The sequence below is a fragment of the Malaclemys terrapin genome, chromosome 10, assembly GCF_027887155.1.
Source record: "Malaclemys terrapin pileata isolate rMalTer1 chromosome 10, rMalTer1.hap1, whole genome shotgun sequence".
NCBI lineage: Eukaryota > Metazoa > Chordata > Testudines > Emydidae > Malaclemys > Malaclemys terrapin.
Genome location: NC_071514.1, coordinates 81,242,907 through 81,270,409, shown reverse-complemented (window position 1 = coordinate 81,270,409; position 27,503 = coordinate 81,242,907). Strand labels below are relative to the sequence as shown.

The window sequence follows — 27,503 nt, the reverse complement described above, 5'->3', positions numbered from 1 at the left end:
TCACACAAAACAAATCTTTATTCTTTGTTGCAGAAAATAAATACAGGTGCATATTTCATATGCTTTTCTATAAAAGCACTTCTACAAAATGTCACTTAACTGCATACAACAGTACAACCTTTTTGGCTTTTAAAATGCAAATATTATACAGTCACTTCATTTTATCAACTTTTTAAAGCACTTGTAGCAAGCAGCTTTGGAAAAGGAATGTTTCGTTTATGAGCTAAATTCTTGCTTCAAGTGTTTGTTTTCCATATATAGTGCAACTAACCTAAAAGCAACTAGAACAACTTTTTTTTCTCTTTTTGGAAAACGTTTGGGTCTTTTTCAAAAACTGCAAAGAAAAATAGCTCTTGAAATCTGGTCTAACTTCAAATTTAAACCAAGAAAAACAACAAAACAGAAATGACTCAATTGAAATATTACGGTAAGCATGATGCTTCACAGCTTGTTTTCTATACAATTCCAGTTTGGCCCTTGGTTTTTCTTTAGAATCAAAAGAAAAGATTAATCATCTAGTCCTATATTTCTGAAAAGGTAAGACATGGACTCCCCATTATGGATTCTGCGAATGGCTTCTGAGAGGATCATACTGATATCCACGGTCTTAATTTTGGGACACTGGAGTTTTTGTATTTCATGTGGAATCGTGTTGGTTACAACAACCTAGAGAGAGAAAGAGAGAAACCGTCACAGTAGAAATTATTTTTCCCTGATCTTTTCCCTTCAGTTTCTGATCTGCACCCTATCACATCAGAGTCTGAAAAGGAAAGTTCTACCCTCCAGATCCCGAGAAAGTTAAATGGTTGATGCAAAGCAGGATCTCCTTTTGTGACTGTTTATTGACAGGATTATAGCCTTATGAACGGTTATACATTGCTGTTGGATGCCTATCTATTCACCTATCTACTAATGCTAAAGAAACAGTCCTTCCTTGCCTTCATCCTGTCAAACACGCACAAGGGGATGCACTCTTAATTACTCTTCACTTAAGGAGAATCTCCATATGTTGACAATCCTTTACCTAGGCTCTTATTATTATGATGCACCCATCACTAAAGTATTCATGAAGACTTGAAAAAAAAGGAATAATTATATGTTAAAACCTGTACTGAAAAGTGAAGCCAGGAACAAACAGCCACAGTATTGTTCCTGTAATTTGTAATTGATATTGTAATTGGTAATAATCCATATTAAAAATTTTAGGAGCCAAGCCGGTGGGGATTTTAAAGCTGGCGCAATTTTCTGAAGAGTTTTCATCATTTTCATTTGCTTCTGAACTTTGAAGCTAGCCCATCCTGCCCACACTTACTTCATCAATAGCAGACTCTTCTATCAACCTGGGAGCATCTGAAGACAGCAGGCCGTGGGTCGCCATTACAAAAATCTTGTATGCTCCCCTTTCCTTGAGAGTCTCTGCTGCAGCGAGGAAGCTGTCAACATCATCTATAATGTCATCCTGTCAAAATAAGACCAGGCCAATGAAGACTCCACACTTCCTCAAACAGGCCATGCAACAGAGGCAGACAGAGCTAGTGCAATTCTACTGGTGTCAAGGCAGTAGATTTCTCTAGTCTACATACAAACCATATTATTAATTTACTGAAAGTAACCCTTACTATCCTATATGGTGGCTCAAGGAACAGAGTGTGGAGAGGAGAATTGCCATGGCTCTAAACATAACACCAAAGACTCCCCTATAGAAAACGTTACTCCAAACATTAAAATCTCAAATTAATAACATTTTATATTAAAAACCCAAAGAATAATGCAATTTCTCCAGTGTCCTTTAAGACAACATCAGTCTTTATGTCATTGGCACTTCTAGATCTGCAGTGTTAATATTCATGATACTTTGTTTCTTTGAAATGATGCAACAGAGTCCAGCTACCAGGCTTTCACCTTATGAAAACTCTCTTGGACAGAGTTTCAGGTGATCCATTCAGTAGATACTATTAGGGCCTGCTTTTCTGTTTCTATCACTGTATATTTTGGACAATTAATTACAGTGTTCTTCACTAAAGCACAAGAGGATTTTTAAAACCTATACAGCAAGATTCAGTAACCAGGAGGGTGCATGAGGGAAGAAACCAAGCATTTAAAAAAAAAATCCCAGAATGTATTTACTAATAAAACAATAATAAATATTCCCACAAGACAGTTAAAAACCTGGAATATTTTTTTATATTTGAACTTTGAAATTCAACAAGGGATAAAACCTTTGATTTTAAAAAGATGTGGAAAGACTTCAGTTAAAAGACAAAACGACCATTAAATCATGATGATGTACAGAGACCCCAAAACTTACAGTCGTCATTTAAAGCTTTTCCAAATCACCTCAATCATTACCCAAACTTTAGTTAATATGGCAAAGAAACTGGTCCATCCTTTCTTCCATTTTATTCTTATACATGATCTTTAGTCCTTTAATATCTTGCATGCAGCCCTGCTAACAACTATTAACTGTAGAAGATAATTTCTAACCAGCCCTTTTTCTTCACTCTGCCTTCCCCAACACACGGACGTCCTCCTGGCTTTTAATACAGGAGCAGTGCCCAGTATTATTAAAGTACAAGAATTGGATTAACCAATCAGTTTCAGAAGTTACACCAGAAATCTTCATCAGCAAATTACACTGGCAGAGAGAACTGGCACCATCATCAAGAACTAAAACAGCACGTAAGTATTTTATTAAAAAATAAAAAGACTTCAGAGAGGTAGAAGGGAGTGATCCGTTTTATTTTTAAACTCCCTCAAATGTCAACCTGTGTGTAATTGTTACTAAAAATTCTCTTGGTCATTTAAATTATGAAAGGGAAAAGAAAATTGAAATTAATGGCCTTAAATGCAGTGTTTCCATTAAGGCTGAGCAGCTTGTCATTTCGCTCAAACTGATGAGCCACTCACTACACACAACACCACCAATATTCTGAGCATAAGCTTCAGAGAAATCCAATGTATTTTAGCAACATACTCTACTCACTTATCTTCAAGGACTTTACTAACCTTCATTAACCTCTCTATTCCTGTAAAGTAACCTGCTAAACTCATTTTATTGAAGGGGCACAGAGATATTAAGTCCATAATCAAGGAGATTTATACTGCAATTTCAGTTGCCCCCAGTTAATAGAGCCTGTCAAGGGTATTAGGAAACCTCAGAGGCAACCTAAATGTCTTCCTTATGTGCTTAGAATGTCTGTGTAGTGAGCCAACACCCAAACAAACAATCATGTTTTTGCACTAGTTAAAAGTTTTAAATGCCAACAGCTCAGCATTTAATAACGACCCTTCAAAAAGACACTGGCAAGATTTGTGGAAGGCCATTTCAAGCTTATTATAAAGAGAGAGAACTAGAGTGTGATGGGATTTTTTAAAAAAATAACCAAACAAGTTGTTTTCAAAAGATTTCACTTATATTTGGGAACCAGGAAATTATTTTTTTGAGGTTGAAAACAAAGATTGGCTCTTCCACTGAATTCTTGCCCTGTGTATCCTTAATTTAAGACTACAGTGACCACAAGCTCTCTTACATGTCAGGAGTTTGACAATTTTAGTTTGGATACAATAGGAAAACCTTCAAAATTAGCCCTACTTTAAAGGATACCCACAAATATACACACACATTCCTAAATTCAAAGCTATCAGAGTTCTGATCCAAAACATCCACTTACCACAATGATGGCTATTCTTCCTCCTACATCTCCAACAACTGTGATTGGTGGCTTTTCCTTTGGAATCAGCACTGATTAAAGGATTTAAAAAAAGAAGAAAAATTGTACATGCTAAAATGAATGAGGAAATTCTTGCTTTGCACTACTCATCATTTCTCATTTTTTCCATAGATAAAAGCAAAGCAGGAACTGTCTCCACCATCATTGCTCCGCTTCCTCGGGCAGCAGAATCTCGTGCACAAGGCATTGAGTCTTTCCACATAGGATATCAACTATAAATATTTAGGCCCCGATCCTGCAAGTTACTCTGTATGAGTAAACACCTGCACAGAGCCCCTCTGAAATCAGCGTGGTTCCAGATGGGCACAGGGATCCGCCCAGAAAATAATTTGCAGGACTGGGTGCCTTAAAGGCACATGTTTGCTATCTGCTAACTCAAGCCAGTAAGTCTTGTATGCAGTGCAATTTGTACAGTAAAATTTAAGAATGCTGTGCTGACATTCAATTCCTAGGGAGGAACTGGGATTTCTGGGCTCAACAATGGTGTAAAATGCATATGAAAAAACGGTTACTTTCCTGCACAGTAACTGTTATTCTTTGAGATGTGTTGGCCACATAGTCATTCCACTGTAGGGGGGGTGTGTGCCCGATACACTGGAATCAGAGACTTTTGCCAGCAGTATCACTAGGTCAGGGGTTCTCAAACTTTTGTACTGGTGACCCCTTTCACACAGCAAGCCTCTGAGCGTGACCCCCCCCCTTATAAATTAAAAACATGTTTTTATATATTTACCACCATTATAAATGCTGGAGGCGAAGCAGGGTTTGGGGTGGAGGCTGACAGCTCGTGACCCCACATGTAATAACCTCGCGACCCCGAGGGGTCAAGACCCCCAGTTTGAGAACCCCTGCACTAGGTAGTGCCTGTGTCCCCGCTGCCCTCTTGCTCAGAGCCAAAGGGGACGTGGCTGCCACCTCCCTTTCCATTCCTTTGTATCCCCATCCAATACCCAAAGCAGTGGGGAATGTAGGATGGTCCTGGAATGTATAGGTGCATGACCTCTCAAAGAGCAACAGTTACTGTACAGAGAAGTAAGATTTTTCTCCTTAAAGTGATTGTGCACATATACATTCCAATGTAGGGCACTCATCAGCAGTTCTCTTACAGGCTGGGACTCAGATTACTTGAAAAGAGGCTGCAGCACTGACTGGCTGAAATTGACACTACCCCAGGAACCCTGAGTGATAGCATGGTGTCTGGAAAAGATATGTACTTATGTCTATGTGGCAGCCTTGCAAATGTCCACTATTGGTATGTTACTCAGGAAGGCTGATGAAGTGGATGGAACAAGCCCTAATGCAATGGGCCATTATTCTCAGAGGAGACGCAACCTTTACTCGATCATAGCAAAGCTTGATACAGTCAGACATCCAGTGAGATAGATGATAAGATTAAAGGGAAGCCAGTTACAGCCTATCAGAAAAGGCTATAAAGAGTCTAAGAGATGACCTAAAAGATTGTTCAGGCCAGATGAAAGGACAGAACCCTTTGAACATCCAAAGTATGAAGCCTCTCCTAAGTTTTGCTACAGCGAGGCTTTGGAAAACATACTGTAAGAGGAACAGGTTTGTTGAGGTGGAGTGCAAATACTATCTTAGGCATAAACTTACAGTGTGGCCCAAGAGAATCCTTGTCTTTGTGAAAGAAGGGTCCTGCTAACACCACCTGAAGCTCTGACATGATTCTCACAGACTTAATCGCTATCAAAACCACTGTATATACTGATGGCAATTACAAAGAATTTGTTGCTAGAGGTTTGAAGGGGGAACCCATTAAACAGGACAAAACTAAATTCAGGTCCCTTGAGTATATGTGTAAACAAGACCTTTTAAAACCCTAGACACCAAAGGATGCGAAAAACACAAAACCCATCTACTGGAAGATGTATCAGGAGATGGAGCCTAGATACACCCTTATAGAACAGATGGAGAGATCGGAAGATTTCAAATGTAGCAGGTAGTCGAATATATGTCTAATTTCAGCAGTGTTCAGCGACTACTGGCAAGACTCAGTTCAGGCTGAGAACATTTTCCAATTTGCTGCGCAAGTGCCCATGGCTGTATCCTTCCCTTCTATGCACCAACCAGCAGAGATGTCTTGGGAGCAAATTCTTTCCTCATTGCTAAACCAGAGATTAGACACACTATAAGTTCCTTGGCTCAGTTCTGAGATAGAAGGTCCTCAACCAGAGGCAGAGCTAGGGGAGGTCAAACTGATAGCTGATGTAAGTCGGTGTACCAGTATTGTTTTGGGCAGGCCAGCTCTACAAGGATTAAAGTTGGTTTGTCTCTTTTAGCTCCATGATCACCCTCAGAATTAGGAGGATGGAGAAAACATATATTGGAAGATCTGACCAAAGAAGGAAAGTGTCTGTCAAAGAACCTGGATTGTGACCTGTTCTGGAGCAGAACTTCCTGCATTTGTTGTTCAGGGTGGTTGCAAAGACAGTGCTAGCATCGGTGCTTCCAATCAGACCCTGACTCGGCAGCAGAGAATTTTTTTTAAGCACCTTTTTATGAGAAAAGAAGTGCAGCCTATCAGCTTCAGAAGGCTTTGAGCGTGTCAAGGAGGCCATAGGCGAGGAAGAAGATCTCACACAAAGACTGCTTTGGAGCAGAGGCCACAGAAGGGGAAATCCCTGGAAGGAATTCTCTGCTCTCTCGTGGTCAGGGTCAGGCTCTAAAGAGGGCTGCATTGCCTGTTCCATAAGAGAAACCTTAAGATGGAAATCCCTCTGTTTCTCAGTCCTCTTGGGGAACGAGGTACAGATAGGACATTTGTCCCTCACATACCACTCACCTAAATGAATTAGACAACTTTTCCGCCTATCTGTGACAGGGATAACAGACCTGCGCATGGCACATTGCTGTGCAGAAATCACATGGATTTAAACCAAAATAACCCCTGAAAGACTATAAACTAACTAAACTAACTACACACAAAGAAGAAAAACATTTCTAAGGTGGATAACCATAGGTCAAGAGCAACCAGGGAGCTCCAACTCTCATCACAAGCGACAAGAAGGAATTGAGAGGGAGTTGGCAGACACACCCCTTTTATGCCCTCAGCTCTTAGCATAAGGACAGCAGGGGCACATGGACCACTTAGGAGTACTGCTGGCAAAAGTCTTCAACTCAAGTGCAGTATTAAAGTGGAATGTATATGTGCACAATCACTAGGAAGGAGAACTTTATCAACCCTTCCCCCACCCACCCACCCCACAAAAAAATCAATGCAATATGAGATATTAAGATATTTTTACTTGTTTCCTTCCAATGAACTGCTAACAGAGAAGTCCCCATCTAACGACTCATGAAGTATGCGTTCATTAATAAAGCACAAGACTATTTATTAGGACTCGAAACCTATTCATCATTTGTACAGTGTAAATGTAAAGTGATCTGCAAACACTTTCCCTTCTGGATTCTCTCACGAAGACTTGTGAGGCACCTTGGAAAAGTCTCTGCCTCAGTTTCCCTATCTGTAAAATTGAGTTAATTAAGCCTCACAGCATCCTGTGTGTTAATGTCTATAAAATGCTGGCAGAGCCTCACATGAAGGAGGCTGCAGAAGTACAAAGCATCATAAAGCAATATTTCCACACATCATCACTTGCCCTTTTCTTCAGCAGCTTGGTTCAGTTGAAACGTTAGCACTGTTGCATTCTTTTCAAAGTTCTTTTCTGGATGTCTGACAAGGTGTACAGAGGGCTATATTTCTGACACAGGCACCTAATGCTAATGTATACTAACAGATCTCCAACTTCTGAATGGCCATCAGTCCTATGCTGTGCTGAGCAGCATTTCTGGAAACAATGACCCTGACAAGAAAAGCAAGTGCCACCTTCAGAAGAGTGGGCTCAGTGTGGCAAGAGCCCTGCGGTGACTGAAAACCATGCAAACCTTTAAAGCTGGCAGTTTTAAATAAGGCTGCTGCTTTGCCTTAATTTATACCACACGCCCTATTGCAAAGCAGCAGGATATGTTCTTCTGACAATTACCCATCCTTCACACAGGGATCACAAGAATTGGGAAGACTACAAGAAGGAATTGCCACCTTTGAGACAGAACAAAACTGATATATAAAGGACAAACAGACGACTAAATAAAGCTTTCCGCCATTATAGGATCATATAGTCAAACATAGTTTAAGCATATTGGGGATTTTTTTTGCCATTTTCTGCTCTGTAAATTTATATTTCCCTAAAACTTTTAAATCTCACTGACAGCAGTGACACCTGCTGGTGAATAAGTTTACAGTCTGTCCTTTTGCTAAATCATTCTCAGCTCCAACAACTAGCTGATATTAAAGGTTAAGGAGTAAAATTTATCCCACAAAAACAAGTGACATCCTCCATCTACTCAGTGCATTTTCATTTTTATTTTATTTTCTACAATTACAAAGGGAAGGGGAAAACACAAGCTAAAAGAAAAATACAAATGTTAAAGTTAAACCTTATCATGGTGCTGGTTATGTTTGTTGTAATTTTGAAGACACTGATTGCAACTCCATAGTTAAGGTTCCATTCTGAGATTAGTTTAAAACGGAACATACGTTTCTGTTTTTCCTGTATAGGAGGTGGCCTTTCAGTGTGAAATTTCAATGTTACAAAGCTAAAGGGCGTAAATACTGACATTTTTATCCAAAGATGCATTTCAGACCAACTTCAATCTGACTTTTTTGTCGACTGGTATATTGTTAAAAAACATTGGTCTATCTAAACAAAATTAATGGAAGAATCTTTATTAGATCTGTTACATAAGGTTTTTGGGGTTTTTTTTTTTTTTTTTAATACATTTTTAGCACTAAAGGTCATTTTTTTGCCATTGTTCATCATAACAGAAAGCTTATACACAATAGGTGACCAACTGACAAAGTTTTCAGCATATACAAAATCCTCTGCACAGATAATAATCTTTTCCATCAGAAGCTATATTTTTCTATCAGTTTTTAAGTGCCAAGAAAGCATAGCTGTTAATGGATAAAGTTGTATGCAGTGTGTAGCCATGTCGGTTGCAGGATATTAGAGACAAGGTGTGTGAGGTAACACCGTTTATTGGATCTAATTCTGTTGGGGAGAGAGACAAGCTTTCGAGCTTACACAGAGGTCTTCTTCAGGCCTGAAGCTCGAAAGCTTGTCTCTCTCACCAACAGAAGTTGGTCCAATGAAAAATATTACCTCACCCACCTTGTCTCTCTAATAGATAAAGTTGTCATTAGCCACTGCTCTAGTACATTTCCAGGAACCACACTCCCTGGAGGTCCACCAGCCACACCTTGCTCACAATCTTGCCCCTCCACCCCAACTAAAACGCCTAGGAAATTAAAACACAAAAAATGTTGTGGAACTGTTACAGTTGCTACACATACCATATGACAAAACTACTTCAGCAAAGAAATGAAAATTTAAGCCACCCCATTTTACAGTACATGCCTTCTACGATTCCATCCACATGGAAGTAACCAAACCACTACCACAGCTACCGTACACACAACCATAACTGTACCCCAATATGGACGACAGCCTTTATCACCCACCGCATTTATTAAACTGCTACTCTAACAAATATCCAAAACTGGTAAGCACTGGCAGGAGTTACTTTAGCAGAAAGGTGTGTGCAGAAAGAAGAAATGAAGTGGCAGAACTACGGATGTGGTCTGGAGTGTTCCCTTGTTTTTGTGGTTTTGAGTCTAATCCATTGTGCAAATGTAGAAACCCTACCCGTTACACACAATTTTTATATCAAATTAGCTTATAAACAACAATATGGAGCACTCCTTGGGATTAATTCTTTTCAGCCAGCAATCTTTTCAGCCAACAAAATCTCCATCTCAGCTGTTTACTTTTCTCTGCAATGTGTAACAGTTAACAGATACTCTTCTCACCATGAAAAATTCCATTTAATTATACTTGACTCTTACATAGCATTTTAAAGAAAAGAATCATGAGTGGAACCTGAAGCAAATGACTTGTCCAAGATCATACAGCAGGTCAATGGCAGACAGGAATAGAATCCAGGTTTCCTGACTCTCAGTTCAATGCTCTATCTGCTGGACCATGCTACCTTCCTAAATTGATTTATTTACCTCAAGCGGAGAAGGGAAGGGAGAAGAGGTTTTTTGGGGGGGAGGTTATATATTGTTAACACAAATGAAATATTTAAATAAATCAAACCTAAACAGCCTTAAAGTAATATGTAAGATATGAGGCAATGGAATTACGAGGCAGAGGAACTCACTTGTCTATTTACCCAGGTCAGTGTAGGTATTGCAAACTCATACAGGACACACTGTCAGACCGAAAAAAAAGCTCTGTGTATGATCGAAAGCTTGTCTCTCTCAACAACAGAAGTTGGTCCAATAAAAGATACCTCACCCACCTTGTCACTCAGCCACACAGTTTTGCACTGCTGCAAATCATAGGCATCATAGGAAAAGGGTATGTGTAGTAATTCTTTGCTAGTTTATTTCTGACAGCCATCCCTTTTTAACCATCCTCAAATGGGTTAGAAAAACCCAATATATAAGAAGTTACACACACACAAACTTACTTACTGGGTATCTCCAAACTGGGATGAATAGCAGCTACACTTTTGGCTGTAGGAGGTGAATGTCGACCATCTACCAGGTCAGATTCAGCATCTTGAGCTTCCCCATGAATCACAGCAATTCCTAGCCTCAAGCGCTCAGCAAATGACTGTGCCCTGCAGGAAAGAATACATTAAAAAGTTAAAATAACCCAAACACAAGACAAGCCTATTTTTTTATTCTGAAATAGGAGGAAAAATTGAATGATTCCTACAATTGAGGGAAAGAATGCAGGGACTACTTCTAGAAGACACCTTCTAATCATTGGGTTTAGAAAACCTTGATAGTCCTGAAAGCATTTGCCCTGGTCTTGCCAAAGTGTTTCAAGCCTTTGCAAGTAATAGAACAAGTGTTAATCATTAAGTTCAGATTACCATCTTGTTCCTTCCATTTTTCAGCTGCAACATGAATTAAAAATCAACTGTTAAAATCATATAAAATTATTGCTTTACCCTCTTCTATTTCACTTCTGGCATGAGTTTAAGGGCCACAGTGCCATGACCCAATGTTGCTAGAAATTAATGCTGTATACCACTGGAAAACTAGGGATCTCAAGTGAGCTTTTCCAACTGTATACATCCCTCATTTCTAGTCCTGAAGGAGCCTGAGATCTTGGGCCTTAAAACTGTCACTGGTCTCAGTGTTTTTGACAGTGGTCTATAACTGACTGCAGCAGATTCAAGACTTCAGATTAACTTGCATTCCCTTGGTAAACATTTTTTCAAATGGGAATAAGTAAAACCCAACTTAAAATTAAGTATATGAACACAAGAGGTGGACTAAATGGGACAGAATAACCTAGACAGTCTGGTTTGCAACTATGGATATCTTACAGGAATAACAAAAGTCAAGTAATCAGCTATTTAACCTATTGCCAGATCATTTGTTGCAAGTCAAGACCTGAGTTTTAGTAAACTTGCAAAATGAAAAATATCCCTTACCATACACCATTTCTTCAGTTGCAATCTGGAATTACGTAAAGGGTCAATATTAAGGAGTTTAGGATACAAATTTAGATGTGTTAAAAATAAAGCTTTCAATGAAATTTTAAAATGTCAGTGAACTGTTTGATTGCTTAGGGGAAGAAAAGAAGGGAGATATATTTTTTCCTGCAGTATTAGCATCTCAAATGCTGAACGGAGGAGGATAGCAAGTGAAAAACTAGAACAGATAAGTCCAGTTTCATTGTACAAGCCAAATGAAGTGCAACAAATAAGGAAGTAGCATCACTGGTAAGCTAGGTTAGATTTAAGAGTCTTTCACTTACAATCTATGGAGTTAATAAGGATTTTTTTAAACAAATATTTAAATACAGCATATGATTTTTATTCCAACCACCTGCTTTTTTAATTAAAAATTCCAATTAAACAAACAAGAGTTTTATGAAGTCTAGCTGGCAAAATCAGGACACCACACTAAACTGAATAAAGCTCAGGCTGTATGCAAAATGACTTTTACCTGAATTTTGAAATGAGACCAGAAACTGAACAAACATTCTGAATTACAATAGACTAAGCCATCTCCTATCACAGATATGCATTCTAAAGAAAAAATATTTGAGGCTGACATTTGTCTTCCTTGGTTATTTTTTGTCAAGAGTTTATCTCCCCTGCCCAAACAATTAATTTTCTTACAGAACACTTCAGCTTTTTCAGATTTACAAATGACTACTTAAGAAACAGTTGTAGGAACCAACATTTTGACTAACAGTTGCCTTCAATGTTTTCTAGGCCATACGATTTAGGCCAAATTTTCAGCCACAGATGCACATACAAAAAAAGGAGTATATGCAACCCCTCATATATTTCTGTGCAAATCTATTAATTGTGCATTTAGGTTCTCTATTTGCACGCACAATTAACTGACATGCCTGAGCAAATGCAAGGACTCACATTTTCATTTTTGGACAGTATATATCGATATGTCCCAATAATATATCTAGGGAATGGGAGAAGAGGACGCAGGCATCCACGCAGGAACTAGATGCCTCCAGAGAAGCAAAAAGGCAGCGCACCCACCCTTCCTCAACACCAGCCACTGGAGCCAGCCGGCTCAAGAGAAAAAGGCATCATGCATCTCCTTAAGGAGTATAGCTGATATACTGTACTCTACACCCACATACCCAAGAGCTCTGAAAGACTGTGTGCTTCCTTGATGCATAATACCTACAGGAGCTCCCAGAAGAGAAAGGCAGCTCTGCCCAGCCTCCAACACAAACCTGTGACTAACAGGCATGATTAAGCCCCATAAAACACTAAAGGATCACTTTACTCATCAACAAAATGCAAGCAGTTCTGGAATGGAAGGCCAAAGACTAGATACCACTTCAGGACAGAAAAATAATCTTTTATCCAATTGAACTGTTATAGCTTCACAGATTTAGATGCATACTTACAATTCAGATATTTAAGACATCAAATTGATGCCAGAAACAGAATTAATATTTCACAGTGCTCATGGGCCTTTATGTATGCTTCACTACAAGCAATAAGGAGGTATTCCCAGAACAGTAAACTAAGAAAGACACCCTAACATTCAAGCAAAATGATCCTGTTAATATTACTGTCAACAGGATTATGCAGCTAACAGCTTATATGAAATACAGTAAAACTCAGAAGTTGAATTACAAGACAGGGATGCAATTGGGGACCAGAATGATTATTTGTAAACAACTTCTATTTTAAAAAATAAAGTGCATCCGCTTATATAGCATCTGTCACATGGAAGGCAGATTAAAGAGATATTTAACACAAGTAGTGGAATATTTAGTTCATATGAAGAATACTGCTAGATAAAAAATATGAAATCGTTTTTTGTAGTACACTGCCACCAGTTAGAAACTGTTCTGATTTGTTACAAAACAAATGTTTCCTACTAACAAAGTCATAATACCGGATATAAAAGTCTAGGTAACACTTCCACAAGTAATTAGTTGTCATTGCAGAAAAGCCACCATTAATTCTTAAACTATCATCCAACTCCTTATCAGCTTCTTAAAGGAGTGAAATTCCATCAGAGAGCAGAGGGATAGATCGCCATAAACAAACAAAACCAGAAATCAATGATGATTACTTAACAAGCATGTTAACATGATAAAATACTAATCTCAATGAGAAGAGAAAATTTGCCCTGGACCCTGCACACTTCAGCCAGACTAGAGAATAAACTCTCTATATTTAGGATTTGCCCAGTCACTTTCTAAATCATGATCACATTAAGCAACAATTCTGGACCACTGGGAGTTGTCATATTTGCCTTGCCATTATTCTTCATTCATAGTTGAAATTTTAAACAATAGATATTTAAATATAAATACATGTTTAAATGTAATAAAAGTTCCTAACATATTTTTAGAATGCTAAACACTCTGTTTTTCCGTTGTTGGATTCACTTTTTCATGCTTTCAATTTTTAAAAGACCTTCTAAAACAGCAATGAAGTTATAATAAAACTGGAAGAGGCTGAAGGCCATATCTTAAATATTAGAAGAAAGGTACTGAGATATGGACAATTTCATGAACATTCAACTGACTGCTTGCAATATTAAAAAAAAAAAAAAAGAGTAAAGCAGAATGTCTGAGAAACAGCAATGTGCATTTGGTAGTGGATCAGTTATTTTTGTCCATACTTTAGTAATCAGAAAAATATTTCATTCTACAGATTTGGCAGAAGATGGAGAAGCTATGTTTTTAGCCTGCCAACCTTGACAGTGTTCCTTTATACAACTATGCTTTTTATTTATCCCCTTCACGTTGACTTCAAGTCCCACATTGGGATAGAGATTCAGATGTAATAAACAACATATAGAAACAGTTTCTATATATTCATACATACACATATAGCTCCACACACATTGGTAAAACTTCAAATATTTTGAATAAAGCTTCACTGAAAAACTAGTCATTGAGGCCACAATGATTTCCCAAGTATTCTATGCCCACATGGACCCAATGTTAACTGCACATGCTGTAAATTATTAGTATCGGCAATACTGACTACTGAAACAATACGGAAAGTTTCATGTATAAATAAATTGGTCATCTGAGTCCTTCATTTTGAGTCTCTCATTTCATATGACAGTGCCCTGAACTTAATGCTAAAAATCAGGGACTATGTTAGTTACAGATTGCTTGCTCCAATCAAAGAGAGTAAATCTTACTCACCTCTTTGCAGATGCAGGTGATTTGGCCACAATCACAGCATTCCTGTAATCTGGGATCTGTAGCAAACAACAGAGATCAACTATGTCATATCTTTTATGGAAATTTAAGCTCATTAAGTGCCACAGATAATTTTAAATTTTTAAGAATTTAAAAAAATATCTAAAGTATCAAATACTTCAAGTTTAAGCAAATAACCCTAGCTTTGAATGCCTAGATTTTACAACCTTAAAAATATTCTTTTAATGTTGTTTTCTGTGTGTAATTTCCTACATTTTTAAAAACAAACTGAAAAAACCCAAGTTCCATCATGTGGCATCATACTGAAACCCATATGGATCATCAGCAGGGATGGAATATTTACATCCACTCCACAGACCACTACCACTTGATCAAACAGAATAACTGATAACAGTAGTAGGTTGTCGTCTTATGTGGACCAGCACTAAAGTGGGATGGGAATCTTAACCAGAGGGTTTCGCAGTTATTTGCTGACAGCAGAGGAATCGTGAGACTCAGGAATCTATTTCAGGTTCTGGAGGGGAGTGTGATCTAGTGGGCACAAATTCTTCTGCTCACTCCTCCCAAGCATAACTTGCCCCAGTCTGGTCTCTTCCCCACCCTTGTCTTCTCATCCGAGTTCCATTCTCCACACTTAGCCAGTCCCACTTCCACTCATTTGCAGTCTCTTTCTTCCCCCTCTCTCCACATCCCTGTTCTCCATCCCCACTGGCTCCCACCTCAGGCGCCTTGTCCAATCTCAGTGTTCTTACCCCCACCCATGGCTCCTTGTTCCAGTATCTTTCCCCAGCCAGTCCCAGTTCTCCCCCCAGACCTTGGCTCCTTATCAATTCTCTCTTCCCCTCTTCACCACTGGTTCTGGATCTCAATCTACTCTCCCCCTCCATCCCAATTCCTTCTCCCTGTTCAGTCCCGTCTTCCTCCAATCCCAGGGTCCGTGACCTGATCTACCATCCCCCCTCCCCTCGAGTTCAGGTCTTGTCCCCTCCACATTTAAATCAGGCAGCTTCCTCTTTCATGATGCCTGGGTCCAATGGGGAAGAGGAGTCACTGATAGCACAGAGGCTCCCTGCCCCACAGTTCAGATGCCCGGACACCTTTGCAAGGAAAATCCTCCTCCGCCCCAAGCTAGAACATGTGGATAGCGGGGAAGCAGTAGACATGGTATATCTTGACTTTAGTAAAGATTTTGATACTGTCTCGCATGACCTTTTCATAAATAAACTAGTGAAATGCAATCTAGATGGAGCTACTATAAGGTGGGTGCAAAACTGGTTGGAAAACCATTCCCAGAGAGTAGTTATTAGTGGTTCACAGTAATGCTGGAAGGACATAATGAGTGGGGTCCCACGGGGATCAGTTCTGGGTCCCGTTCTGTTCAATATCTTCATCAATGAGTTAGATAATGGCATAGAGAGTACACTTATAAAGTTTGCGGACGATACCAATCTGGGAGGGATTGCAAGTGCTTTGGAGGACAGAATTAAAATTCAAAATGATCTGGACAAACTGGAGAAATGGTCTGAAGTAAACAGGAGGAAATTCAATAAGGACAAATGCAAAGTACTCCACTTAGGAAGGAACAATCAGCTGCACACATACAAAATGGGAAATGCCTGCCTAGGAAGGAGTACTGTGGAAAGGGATCTGGGGTTCATAGTGGACCACAAGCTAAATATGAGTCAACAATGTAACACCATTACAAAAACAGCAAACATCATTCTGGGATGTATTAGCAGGAGTGTTGTAAGCAAGACACGAGAAGTAATTCTTCCGCTTTACTCTGTGCTGATTAGGCCTCAACCATTGTGTCCAGTTCTGGGCGCCACATTTCAGGAAGGATGTGAACAAATTGGAGAGAGTCCAGAGAAGAGCAACAAAAATGATTAAAGGTCTAGAAACATGCCTTATGAGGGAAGATTGAAAAAATTGGGTTTGTTTAGTCTGGAAAAGAGAAGACTGAGGGGGGACATGATAAGTACAAGTAAGTTTTCAAGTACATAAAAGGCTGTTACAAGGAGGAGGGAGAAAAATTGTTTTTCTTAACCACTGAGGATAGATAAGAAGCAATGGGCTTACAGACCTTGTAAAATTAGACAGGCCATATGAAAGAGACATACAATGCAAGGTATGGACAAGGTAGGGCATGCCATTTAACATATTGAAGGCTCTATTTCTGGTCAAACATGATTGTCTCATTTTTAACTGCCAAATCTCCAAAGGTGATTTCCATTACTCAGTTTATGCAAAAGCTAAGTCAACAACCTGGAACTGTTCAACAATGCCCTTCAACACTTAAAATATGGGCACTGGCAACTCCTAGCAGCAGAGAATTATGATAAGTCACTAACATCTAATGTGCAAGCTATACAGTGTGTGAAGGTGATATGAAATGTTCACTAAATAAGCATGCTCAGACATATACACAAACATGAAGCCCATGAAGACTTTATGCCACATAGTATCCAACTAATGGGTATCCTGGGGTGAAGAAAATCCAATTTCATCTTCGATTCTCATAGGATCTGGGCAGGAAATTATCATGGAATGGCCACCAGCAGCTCCCAAACTTTACAATTTGACCTATGGTTTAAGTTCTTTGTAAATAATCTCCATTCTTATCAAGTTGAACTTGTTTCACACTATTCAATACATCCCATTAAAGATACTAACAAATATTTAGCAGACTGTAGTATTCAAAATGCATGACATCCAGAGCATATTTGGTAATCATGAAATGTAGATGATATATTAAGTTCTTCCTGATCAGTGTAACATGACCATTTTATGAAGAGATACACATATAACATAGGCCTCTGGATTGGCTAGAAGGCACTAAGTGTGCCTAAATCCTGGGAAACCAAGTATGTCAGGTCCTTTTAGTTAGCTTACTTTCCTGTAAGTCGTTCTATGAAGCAGAGAAAAGATAAAGGAAGTGAAATAAGAAAAACACCTTCTAAATATCCAACCCCAACCCCCCTTCCCCCAGGAGTTTGCCAGTTTCCAAAAACCTGCAGATGAGTTTTATACTATTGCCATCTTAACTTGAGAAAATTTTACTAATGCCAAACATATATAACCAGCTAACCACTGGCTGAGAAACAATCACTGCCATAAATTTGCCAAACTTCCCCACACCAGTTTAAAATAATGTCATAACAAAAGTGCATCATGGAGTTTTTAGTACAGACGAAAGCTATACCTATATAAAACAATCCCTTGGGTTGAAGGGTGCCCTCCATTTGACAGGTTAGCTATGTGTGTGTTTTAGGGTGGGAAGCATTCATGTTCTTCCAAAGCATTGGGTATTAACCACTGACAGCAGTAGGATGTTACAATAAATATTTTTCACTAAAACAGCACTTTACATTCATAAGTCTCTTAGCACTTTATAGAAGAGGGCAATACCCATTTTACAATGGAGAAACTGGGGTACAGAAGTTCAGTTTCCCAAAATCCCACACTCCAAGTAGGTAGCTGATCAACAGATCAAGGTCTCTTGACTACCAGTCATCTGTTCTCATCATTAGACAATGCTGCCTAGGTGATCTTTAGTCTGATCTATTATAATTGTATTAAATGTCCTCAATTAACATTTACACTTTCACAATTAAAGATCCCTACTCCTAACTTTTTATTTTAGTGACTATAGAGTGGGAAGAATGTTGATGACAAGAGTAGAAAAAACAAAAAAATGAGATTCCTCCTCTCTTCAACAGACTTAAAAAAAAAAAAAAAAAAGTACTAAATTTCACTTGATAGTATCTTTACTGGTGTTCTAAACCCAACAACTGTAGGGATAACCTGAAATACAACATTGAAATGACAACTCTCATACACATTAGTAGGCCTTGCTCACCTCTTCTTGAATGTACTGAAGCAAGAATGGAGAGGCTCTCAAATTATCAACCGGAATATTAAAGAACCCCTGTATTTCCTTCTGATGTAAATCCATTGTAATGAGGTGAGTTAGACCTTTGAAAAAGAGAGTGACACTTAAAAGCCACTGCATGAAAAACAAGCAGGACAAACCTAAATATTATCTGTAGATACCAAATTTACTCCTCCTGTAGTTTTCACTAAAGGCTGTTTAGAACATGAATATTCTGTTGCACTAGAACAAAATAATATCATAGTTTTTATTGCAGTACACATGGTAAATAAATCTCCCATTAAGGTTTATGGGGTATCAAATAAATAGGAGTACTTTGCATTTCTATGGTACCTTTTACCAAAGCCCTCAGAGCAATTTAAAAAATTGACTAAAATTCTCAACACCCCCATAACATAGATAAGTGCCACCTTCTTTCCACATTTGAAGAAATTAAGGCAGAGATTAAAGTCATTTGCCCACGGTCACACAGTAAGATTGTGACAGAGCTGAGATTATAACTCAGAACTCCTGACTCCCAATCCCAAATTCCAATTACCCCCACACTTCTTCCCATGAAATGAGAATCAAAATTTAATTAAATCTACAAGACCAGACTGCACAATTACACAGCATATCTATGAAGTGTTCATTATAACCGTCCACATGCTCCCAGGACAGATGCCATGGGAAAGAGCAGGCAGGTGGTTGCCCCGGAGGAATCAGGGGAGTTTATCCCATTCTCAGATGCCACCTTAAAAGTAGGTGTAAGTGGGATCACCCAACAGAGAGGTAAGAGAGAAATTGACAGAAATACAACTGCCCAAGAGAGAGTTAGGAAGGGAGAGAAGGGACCCAGCAGCAGTATCACAGCAAAGGAACCCCACCTTCCAGGATAGCAGGAATTCCAGCAGACTTATCTCACCAACTCAGCTTGGCATGGACTCTGCAATGGATGTTATAAAGACGTGCTCGTTTTTAATGCAGCATTTCACTCACCACTTTGTATTGCTTTTACGTTGGCTTTTCCTCTCTAGGGTTTAAAATTTCCTCTTGCTAAATTCTTTATAGCTATTTCTTATTAAAGTTCCCAGTTTAATGCACACAGCTGCCTAGAAGTTAAATATGACATCAGAAGCCCACCATGCCCTGATTATTTCACAATATCCTGCATTCTTACCAGCTTTGCACATCATCGAAGCCAGTAATTTAGAGACAATGGAGCCCCTTTTCCTCATCTTGCACTGCTTGCTGTATGGGAAGTAGGGAATCACTCCAATAATGCTTTTGGCACAGGAGGTTTTACAAGCATACACCATGATCAGGAGTTCCATGATCGTAGTATTCACATCCCTGGAATGAGAAGTTTCTAGTTCTGTATCCACGCATAAATATCCTTTAGCTGAATTCAATGTGATACCTACATCTGCTTCAAGGGACTTGAAGAAAAACTAGCAATTGAAATATCCCTATAAGGAATCCAAATATGCACCCTAGGTAGGCCACTGGACTTGACATACTATTTTAATTTCTCACTAGGACTATACTTCATAATTTTTTTCCCATTGCTTGTTCACCAACCTCATTGTTTAGAAAGACATTTTCAGGACCGTATCAGCACAACATGTTGCTGAAATAAATTACAATGTAGACCTTGTCTCCCACATCTTTGCACCACAAGATAAAAATTGAGTAAATACGTTCTCACTACGGACAGGACTAACAGTTTTAGATTCCCATAATACATTCTCCTATTATTTTGGCCAAAAATATGCTATGGCCAACACTAGGCTTTAAATATTTAGCAACTAACATCCTATCTCCTGTCTCTAAAGAAAAAGATTGAGTGGCATATATTAACATGGAAGGACTGATCATCAGGTAAACCAGTCCCATCATTTCTGCTGCTGTCAGAAACTAGAAGTATGCCTTTGAATTGTAGAGCGGTGTATGTTCTTGAGAACATACAATTATTATGTTGCTTAATGAGTCACATGAGCCATTTGCTTTGAAGAGAGTGCTCCCACATTTAAAAGCATTAAGTGGTGCTGCACTCAGGGTAGTCGATCACAACAAGATTTTAAAGAGAACAAAGTAAGGAACAGAGTGTACATTGCAAAAGAATGCAGAAACCCATAGAGCAAAATCCAGATTCATCTGAATATAAACAAAGTAAATGGTCAGATTATAAGACGGTCCCCTACATACACACCTTTTAAATCACAGAGACCAACTGGCCCATCTGTGAATCTCTCATATGTACAAAAAAAGAAAACCTAAGACAAAAGAATTCTTAAAGATAAACCATGTCAGAAACTACTCTAGTTTCTTTAGATTAGCAGCCGTGTTAGTCTGTATCCACAAAAAGAACAGGAGTACTTGTGGCACCTTAGAGACTTAGTCTCTAAGGTGCCACAAGTACTCCTGTTCTAGTTTCTTTAGAATATGTGTTAGTTGTTACTCACTTTGAAACTGTTTGGATGATAAAGACATCTTTTCCTCTCACAGATTCTTGAATCTGCACCCTTGTTTCTGCCAAGAAGAGAAACATACCAAGATTTAAGAAACATACAACAGGACTTCATGGAATTACTCCATGAGGTCGTCATACGCTATAGACAAATCTAAAAAATAAATAATTTCTCCATCTTCAAACTGAAAGAGAATAGCCATATTGAAGACAATACTCATGGTCAAGTTTACAGACTTGTGTGCATTAGGTGCACAACTCCCACTAACGATAACGTGAGTCATGTGATAAGTTCCCACATGAGGACTTGAAAATGTATCCTTTGGGATCTAAAGAAGGTGATGATGTTGGCTACATACATGAACCCTCTGACCAATAATATTGCCCCATGACAATACTAGCATTTAATGAGGATGAAGGAACAATATAAAAAAAACTAATTGGAGAGAGACAGCATACGACAGTGTGTGTGTGAGAGAGAGATGTATGCTAGTGATCACATATAAAAATAGGTGGTCTGGAAGAGTGACAGTCCTCAGAAGGCAGGAAGAGGAGAGGTGAAAGTTCACGCGTATGAGAGAACACAAATGTGAGAAGTGGTGCTTCGCTTTTCTGTAAATAAATTCTAAGGAGGGTTAGGTAATATACTGTCTCCCATAAAGGCAGAATGAGAGGTTTATTTAACCATTAAATGCTCACCTCTGTTTGGCTCCTGATAAACCTGAACTTTGCCCATCTCTACCCCCAAGCGACTGAAAAAAAAGAAAAGCAAAAATCAGTACATTACATCAAAGGGAATGGAAACCAGAATAAAGAAGAAGCCCAACCCAATGTTCATAACACTGTACAAATCTACACTTCGTAAATCACAGAACAAATGTTTTACTATGAGATTTCTCACAAATTTACATTTTACAAGAGTTACATTACAGGTTGATCTAAGCTTGTCCACAAATAAAAACAATGTAAAAAAAACCACCAATGAACAAGAACATATAACTTGGAATTATTTTAGAAATTATGCAACAAGTTTCTCATCATCTTCATGGTGCCACAGATGTGCATGAGGCTTTACAAGACTGAGTTTAGATAGGTCCTTTCCCAGTGAAATTTCCCATCGAGACTGGAGAAGAGGTGAAATGAGGGCAAGAGCAGACAAAGCTGTAGTTAATAAGCTTTTGAAGGTTAAACTATGGTTTAATATGTCTGTATTAGCATAGAAAAGCCAATTACTAAAAAGGGACTAATAGCATGAATGATGCACAAATATCCCCACATCCAAACACTGTGTAACCTCAGCCTTCCCTCAGCACCCTTCTTGTCTGTCCTTCCTAGGTCATGTCTAATTTAGACTGTAGGGAAGTGACCTGTCATGTCTGATATTTCTAAAAGCATCTTGCACGCCTATGGTCATGAAGTAGGATATAAATTTATTCAAGACATAATAGCTCTGCCAAAGCTATTAGCGCACTTTATACTAAAAATCCTCAACATCTAAATAAATTTGTATTGAACAGAAAGGACAAGCCCCTTGATAACTAACAAAGCCATAGTACATATGGAATGAGAAAACAATGGATTTTTCTAACATATAGGATTATTTATCACTATCCAAATAAAAACCTTTGTAACTTACGTCTCCTAAACAATATTAATGTGGCCTTTCACAGCTTGCAAAACGAACAGGCCGAGCTTAAACATTTTCTTTGTTATTTGGTGAATAAATTACATAGTGAATAAATTACACAGTATCTTTTCAAAATTCAAGTACTATAAAGATTTTAGGTGAGGTACTGACACTGACTACCTATTGCTGGAAATCGTGTTCTCTAATTTGCATGTCCCACAGTAATGAAAAAAGGCTTGTCGGGCCATACTACCCTACATGTAGTTGTTAAATGCTATGGATGCCAGGGCAAGGTGCCAACAACAAACCTCTCCCAGCTTGTTATACTGAGCTTCACGGTTAACGCCTTTATTACATGTACTACAGACTGCCCTGGGGCACAGTTCCCTAATTAATTCTTTACAATGATAGCTTAAAACAGACATCTATAATATTTGTTTTCAGAGATGCAAGTTTAGTTGATTAGGAACAAAGATTTATTGTACTGACTGTGTACCTTGTAGGTAACTTTATTTTTCCAAACAATGGCTCAGTTTTACTAAGTAACTTTACAAAACATTCTTATCTGCTGAAGACAGATCTCTACTCCCAACCCACCTGCACCAATGTCCTACATGCTATGATGGCAGCAAAGACTAACCACTGGATATTACTTACTCAGCAATTCTCCTCGACAGTTCCGTGCATGATGAATTGGAATTAGCTGAAAACAGCACAAGCCCACCCTTTGTTATATTCATGATGGCTCCTATTTCAGTTGATGCCACACAAAACATCAAAACCTACTTTGTCTTTCCACTTCTAAAATACTGCAAAAAAATAAAAGACATATTAAGCATTACAATATTTACTGTAGAAACAAGTTTCCTTTGAATATGGGCTGCCGACTAATTCATCCTCCTGTATCCTCATACAGAATTGTTTGGTAAAAACATAACGAAAGAACAATACTACAAAGATGTAATCCTTACAGCAATCCTTTGTGCCACATAAGCATTACTCTTTTTAAAGATCTGGGCATTAAACAGTGCACCCAGCAACAAAACATGAGGAGTGTGAGTGGAACCTGTCTTCTCTACCTCGTCTTGTCCTCAGCACTCATGGCAGCATCTAGCAGAAAGGCACCAAGAATGATTTCTTCAAACTCTCATCAGATCAGATCACAAATTCTACATAATTTTTAATCATCTTCCTCAATTTACATCTGACAGGGCAGATTGTTTGCCTACCATTTTTATCTGCTTATCTAATTAACTTTCTGCCATTGTCATTCTCCCACTGGAGTGGCGAACCGTGGCCAGCGGGAGCCACGATCGGCTGAACCTGCGGACAGGGCAAGTAAACAAACCGGCCTGGCCCGCCAGGGGCTTTCCCTACACAAGCGGCGGTCCCAGTTTGAGAAACACTGGTATACACTATACATGCATTGCATATGTTTGCTTATTTTGCAATAAATTATAAACTTACAAATAAGGGTTGAACTTAAGGAAGAGTTCAATAAAGGTGGCAGATGTAACTAATGCCCTCTTGTACAATGCATCCACTTGGTCATGTAGCTGCTGTCATTCTTCAATACTAAAACTGCTCCTATGGAAACACCACAGAGAAAACAAACGTCAAGAGACAATTTAGACACTTTTATTCAATAAAGGCACACACACAAAAAAAATCAATGAATCACTTCAGGATTTCTCCATACTCTTTATTCCAGTTTGTAATACCACATTTTTATGCCACAAGGTAACAGAACACTTCAGTGACAGTATCACGCTGAACTGCAGCCACCATTATAGAGATAAAATAAGTACAATCTTAATTAACAAAGTGCTAAAAACCAGGGCTTTGGAGCGGAGCCCGGAACTGGAGCATGGAGCAGCTCCGGAGCAGTGGAGCTGCAGGTTTTTGCCTGGAGCTGGAGCAGAGCTGGAGCACAGCTCCAAAGCCCTGCTAAAAACTCAGCAACTTGCTTTTTTAATATATAAATACTCCAATACCTTCAAAGCGTGTCAACTGAACGTATCAATACCAGCAGTATAACTCAAACAAAGGAAGTTAACTTAGGCCAATGTCTCCATCTCATACCTTACCACAAATGTTTCACAAAAATGACTGTGTATTAGTCACATTTATGGAAGCAGCAGTTGGATTCAAACACTGCCAGCTACATTAAAGCTGTTTTACCAGCCTTTGCAACTAGACCTACTCTTACTCAGTTTGTCCAGGATGCAGAAGCTATATTTGGCTCATCAGCAGTTGAGAGCCAAGAAGAGGATGGGTATTTCCTACAAATAAAACACTCCACTACTGTGCAGCACTCTGTTCAGTTCCTGTAAATCAAAAACTGGCTCATGATACCACAGAAGCTTTTAATAGAGAGGTTGCAACAGGTACAACAGTAGAGCAGACCCCAGGAGTGTGCCTCAATTCTAACCTTAAAAAACCACCTGTTCAGTTAAGACAGATCAGACCTCAGCTCCTTTCAATCCCTGCCTTCAGCTGAGTCTATCAACAAGGAAAACTATGAGGCTGTGTCTACGCTAGCACTTTTGTCAGTACAACTTACGTCGCTGGGGTATGCCCCTCTGAGTCACATAAGTTACACCGACAAAAGCATCGGCATGGACAGTGCTATGTCAGCAGGAGAGTCATAGTTTGGGGGTTCTCTATAAAGTGAGCCTAAAAACAATAATACTTAATATTTGTGCAATGCTTTTCAAACCTTGGCCTTATCCATTTTTCATAGATGGGGAAACCCAGGCTGAAAAGTTAAGAGATTTTCCCCAAGGTTATGAGTTCCTGGCTTCCAATTTATTGTTCAGATCACATCTTACTTTTTAGTAAGACAGGAACATTTTCATGAGTGCTTTTGAAGCGCCAGTTCTGCAGGTCAGTAGGGTATACTGCAGAGGTAACAATTGGGCTAAAGTAGGGGAGGAAATGATAGGTATATGCATAATGCAAGCTCCAGGATGGTAAATCTGGGGGAAACATTGACCTGGTCATCCTGAAACAGGTGTTGGGGTTACTGCCAACTCATTCAGCAAAACTTTGAGTAAAGTCATAGCCTCGAAACAAGTGTATATCTATGCACACACATAACCCAATGGCTCTATCCAGACTGATCTTCGAAGTTTGGATCAGGTTTGAGAAAAGAACATTTACCCCAGATTCTCTTCCCGGCACCTCCCCCGAGTCCCCAATTCCTATTGTGTTGCTTTGGCTATGAAGTAACATACCACAGCCACTCAGGTGGAAAGTAACATTGTCGGACTGAGCCCCAGTGAAAACTGACCTCAATTCACAACAGATTCTAGACCCCCGGGGATTTCAGGGCCCTTTGATAGAAAGAAGGGAATGGAGACAGAAAGCACCCAAATATATCACAGCTTCCAGAGCATAAAGGAGACTTGCCATTGCCATCGGGTCCCGTCCCCATTGCTCCTACATAGAGGATGATGGACAGAGATGAACTTCCCACCCCAGGGGAAGGCTGGGGATTAATCCTGCCCCTCACACACACACTCCCCCTCCCCATTTGCAGTTGGAAATATTTACATGATGATAGAAGCCAAAGGTCCCAGTTGGGATTGGGAACCCATTGCCTACAAATACACAAAGGAAATTCCCTTCCCTGGAGGGCTTACCATTTATTTCCTATGCCAGGAAAGGAAACTCCCCCACCACAGGATTTCCCCCTGGGGGGAGGAGGAGAATGGGGATGAACCCACCCCCCACCCCACTTCACCTACCCAGGTGCACGGAGGGGGCAATAGGAATGAACCCATCCCCCACCCCCTCCCCTCTTGCCCTGGGGGGAGGGGAGAGGAAAGGGTACAGCAATGAACCCATCCCCCACCTTACCCGCCCTGAGGCGAGGGGGGGGGGGGAATAGTGAACCCATCCCCCACCCCACCCCGAGGCACGGAGGGGGGAGTAGGAATGAACCCATCCCCCACCCCGCCCGCCTCGTGGGGGGAAGGGAGGAGAGGGAATAGCAATGAACCCATCCCCCACCTTACCTGCCCTGAGGCGGGAGGGGCGGTGAACCCATCCCCCACCCCACGCCCCGAGGCGGGGGCAGGCTGGACCCGAGCCGCCCCAGGGGTGCCGGCCTCGCCGAGGGAGGGGGGAATGTGACGGTGGCCCTCCCACGCCGGGGGCAGAGCGGGGCCGCCCGCGGCGGTGGTGAGCAGCTGCCCCGCGCCGGGAGACGGGGAAGAGCCGCCCGCCCGCCCGAGGATGGAGCGCGCCCTAGGCGGAGATGGCGGCGTGGCCGAGCCCCTTACCTGCCGTTCAGCGCCACTCCGGCCCCCCCGGCTCGCGGGAGAAGGCGGCGGCCCAGCCGGCCGGCGGAGGGAGGGGAGGCGGCGGCTTGGCTCAGCCCCTCGCCGTCCGGCTGCAAAATGGCGGCGCCGGGCGAGGGGGAGGGGCAGGGGCAGCCGCGAGGCGCGCTGCTCCCCTCAGCGCCCCCCCTCGGGTAGTGTTGGGGGGCGGCCGCGGGGCGCTGCTCCCCTCAGCGTCCCCCCAGCTCGTGGGGGGGGCTATGGGGCGCTGCTCTCCTCAGCGCCCCCCCAGCTCGTGGGGGGGGCTATGGGGCGCTGCTCCCCTCAGCGTCCCCCCAGCTCGTGGGGGGGGCTATGGGGCGCTGCTCTCCTCAGCGCCCCCCCAGCTCGTGGGGGGGGCTATGGGGCGCTGCTCTCCTCAGCGTCCCCCCACCTCATGGGGGGGGCTATGGGGCGCTGCTCCCCTCAGCGTCCCCCCAGCTCGTGGGGGGGGCTATGGGGCGCTGCTCTCCTCAGCGCCCCCCCAGCTCGTGGGGGGGGCTATGGGGCGCTGCTCTCCTCAGCGTCCCCCCACCTCATGGGGGGGGCTATGGGGCGCTGCTCCCCTCAGCGTCCCCCCACCTCATGGGGCCATGGCGGCTGTGGGGCACTACTCCTCTCAGTGTCCCCCCAGCTCATGGGGAGGGGGGCACTACTCCTCTCAGTGTCCCCCCAGCTCAGGGGAGTGTGTGGCTGTGGGACACTATTATACT

General features: G+C 40.8%; 1 protein-coding gene across 2 annotated transcripts; it reads right to left on the bottom strand.

The window, feature by feature from the left end:
• PRPSAP2 (phosphoribosyl pyrophosphate synthetase associated protein 2) lies at window positions 1–26,863 on the bottom strand. Of its 2 annotated transcripts, none has more exons than XM_054042643.1 (12): window positions 26,755–26,863; window positions 23,936–24,055; window positions 23,126–23,277; window positions 21,541–21,593; window positions 20,837–20,903; window positions 19,552–19,724; window positions 18,360–18,475; window positions 14,483–14,538; window positions 10,288–10,436; window positions 3,672–3,742; window positions 1,313–1,459; window positions 1–666 (listed from the first exon to the last, which is right to left on the bottom strand). In XM_054042643.1, the coding sequence occupies exons 3-12, from the start codon at window positions 23,242–23,244 to the stop codon at window positions 508–510; spliced, it is 1,110 nt and encodes a 369-aa protein (XP_053898618.1). In that variant the 5' UTR covers window positions 23,245–23,277; window positions 23,936–24,055; window positions 26,755–26,863; the 3' UTR covers window positions 1–507. The 2 variants fall into 2 exon arrangements, with proteins under 2 accessions (XP_053898618.1, XP_053898619.1); XM_054042644.1 differs by lacking the exon at window positions 26,755–26,863 and adding an exon at window positions 26,488–26,681.
• Between the last annotated feature and the right edge of the window lie 640 nt (window positions 26,864–27,503).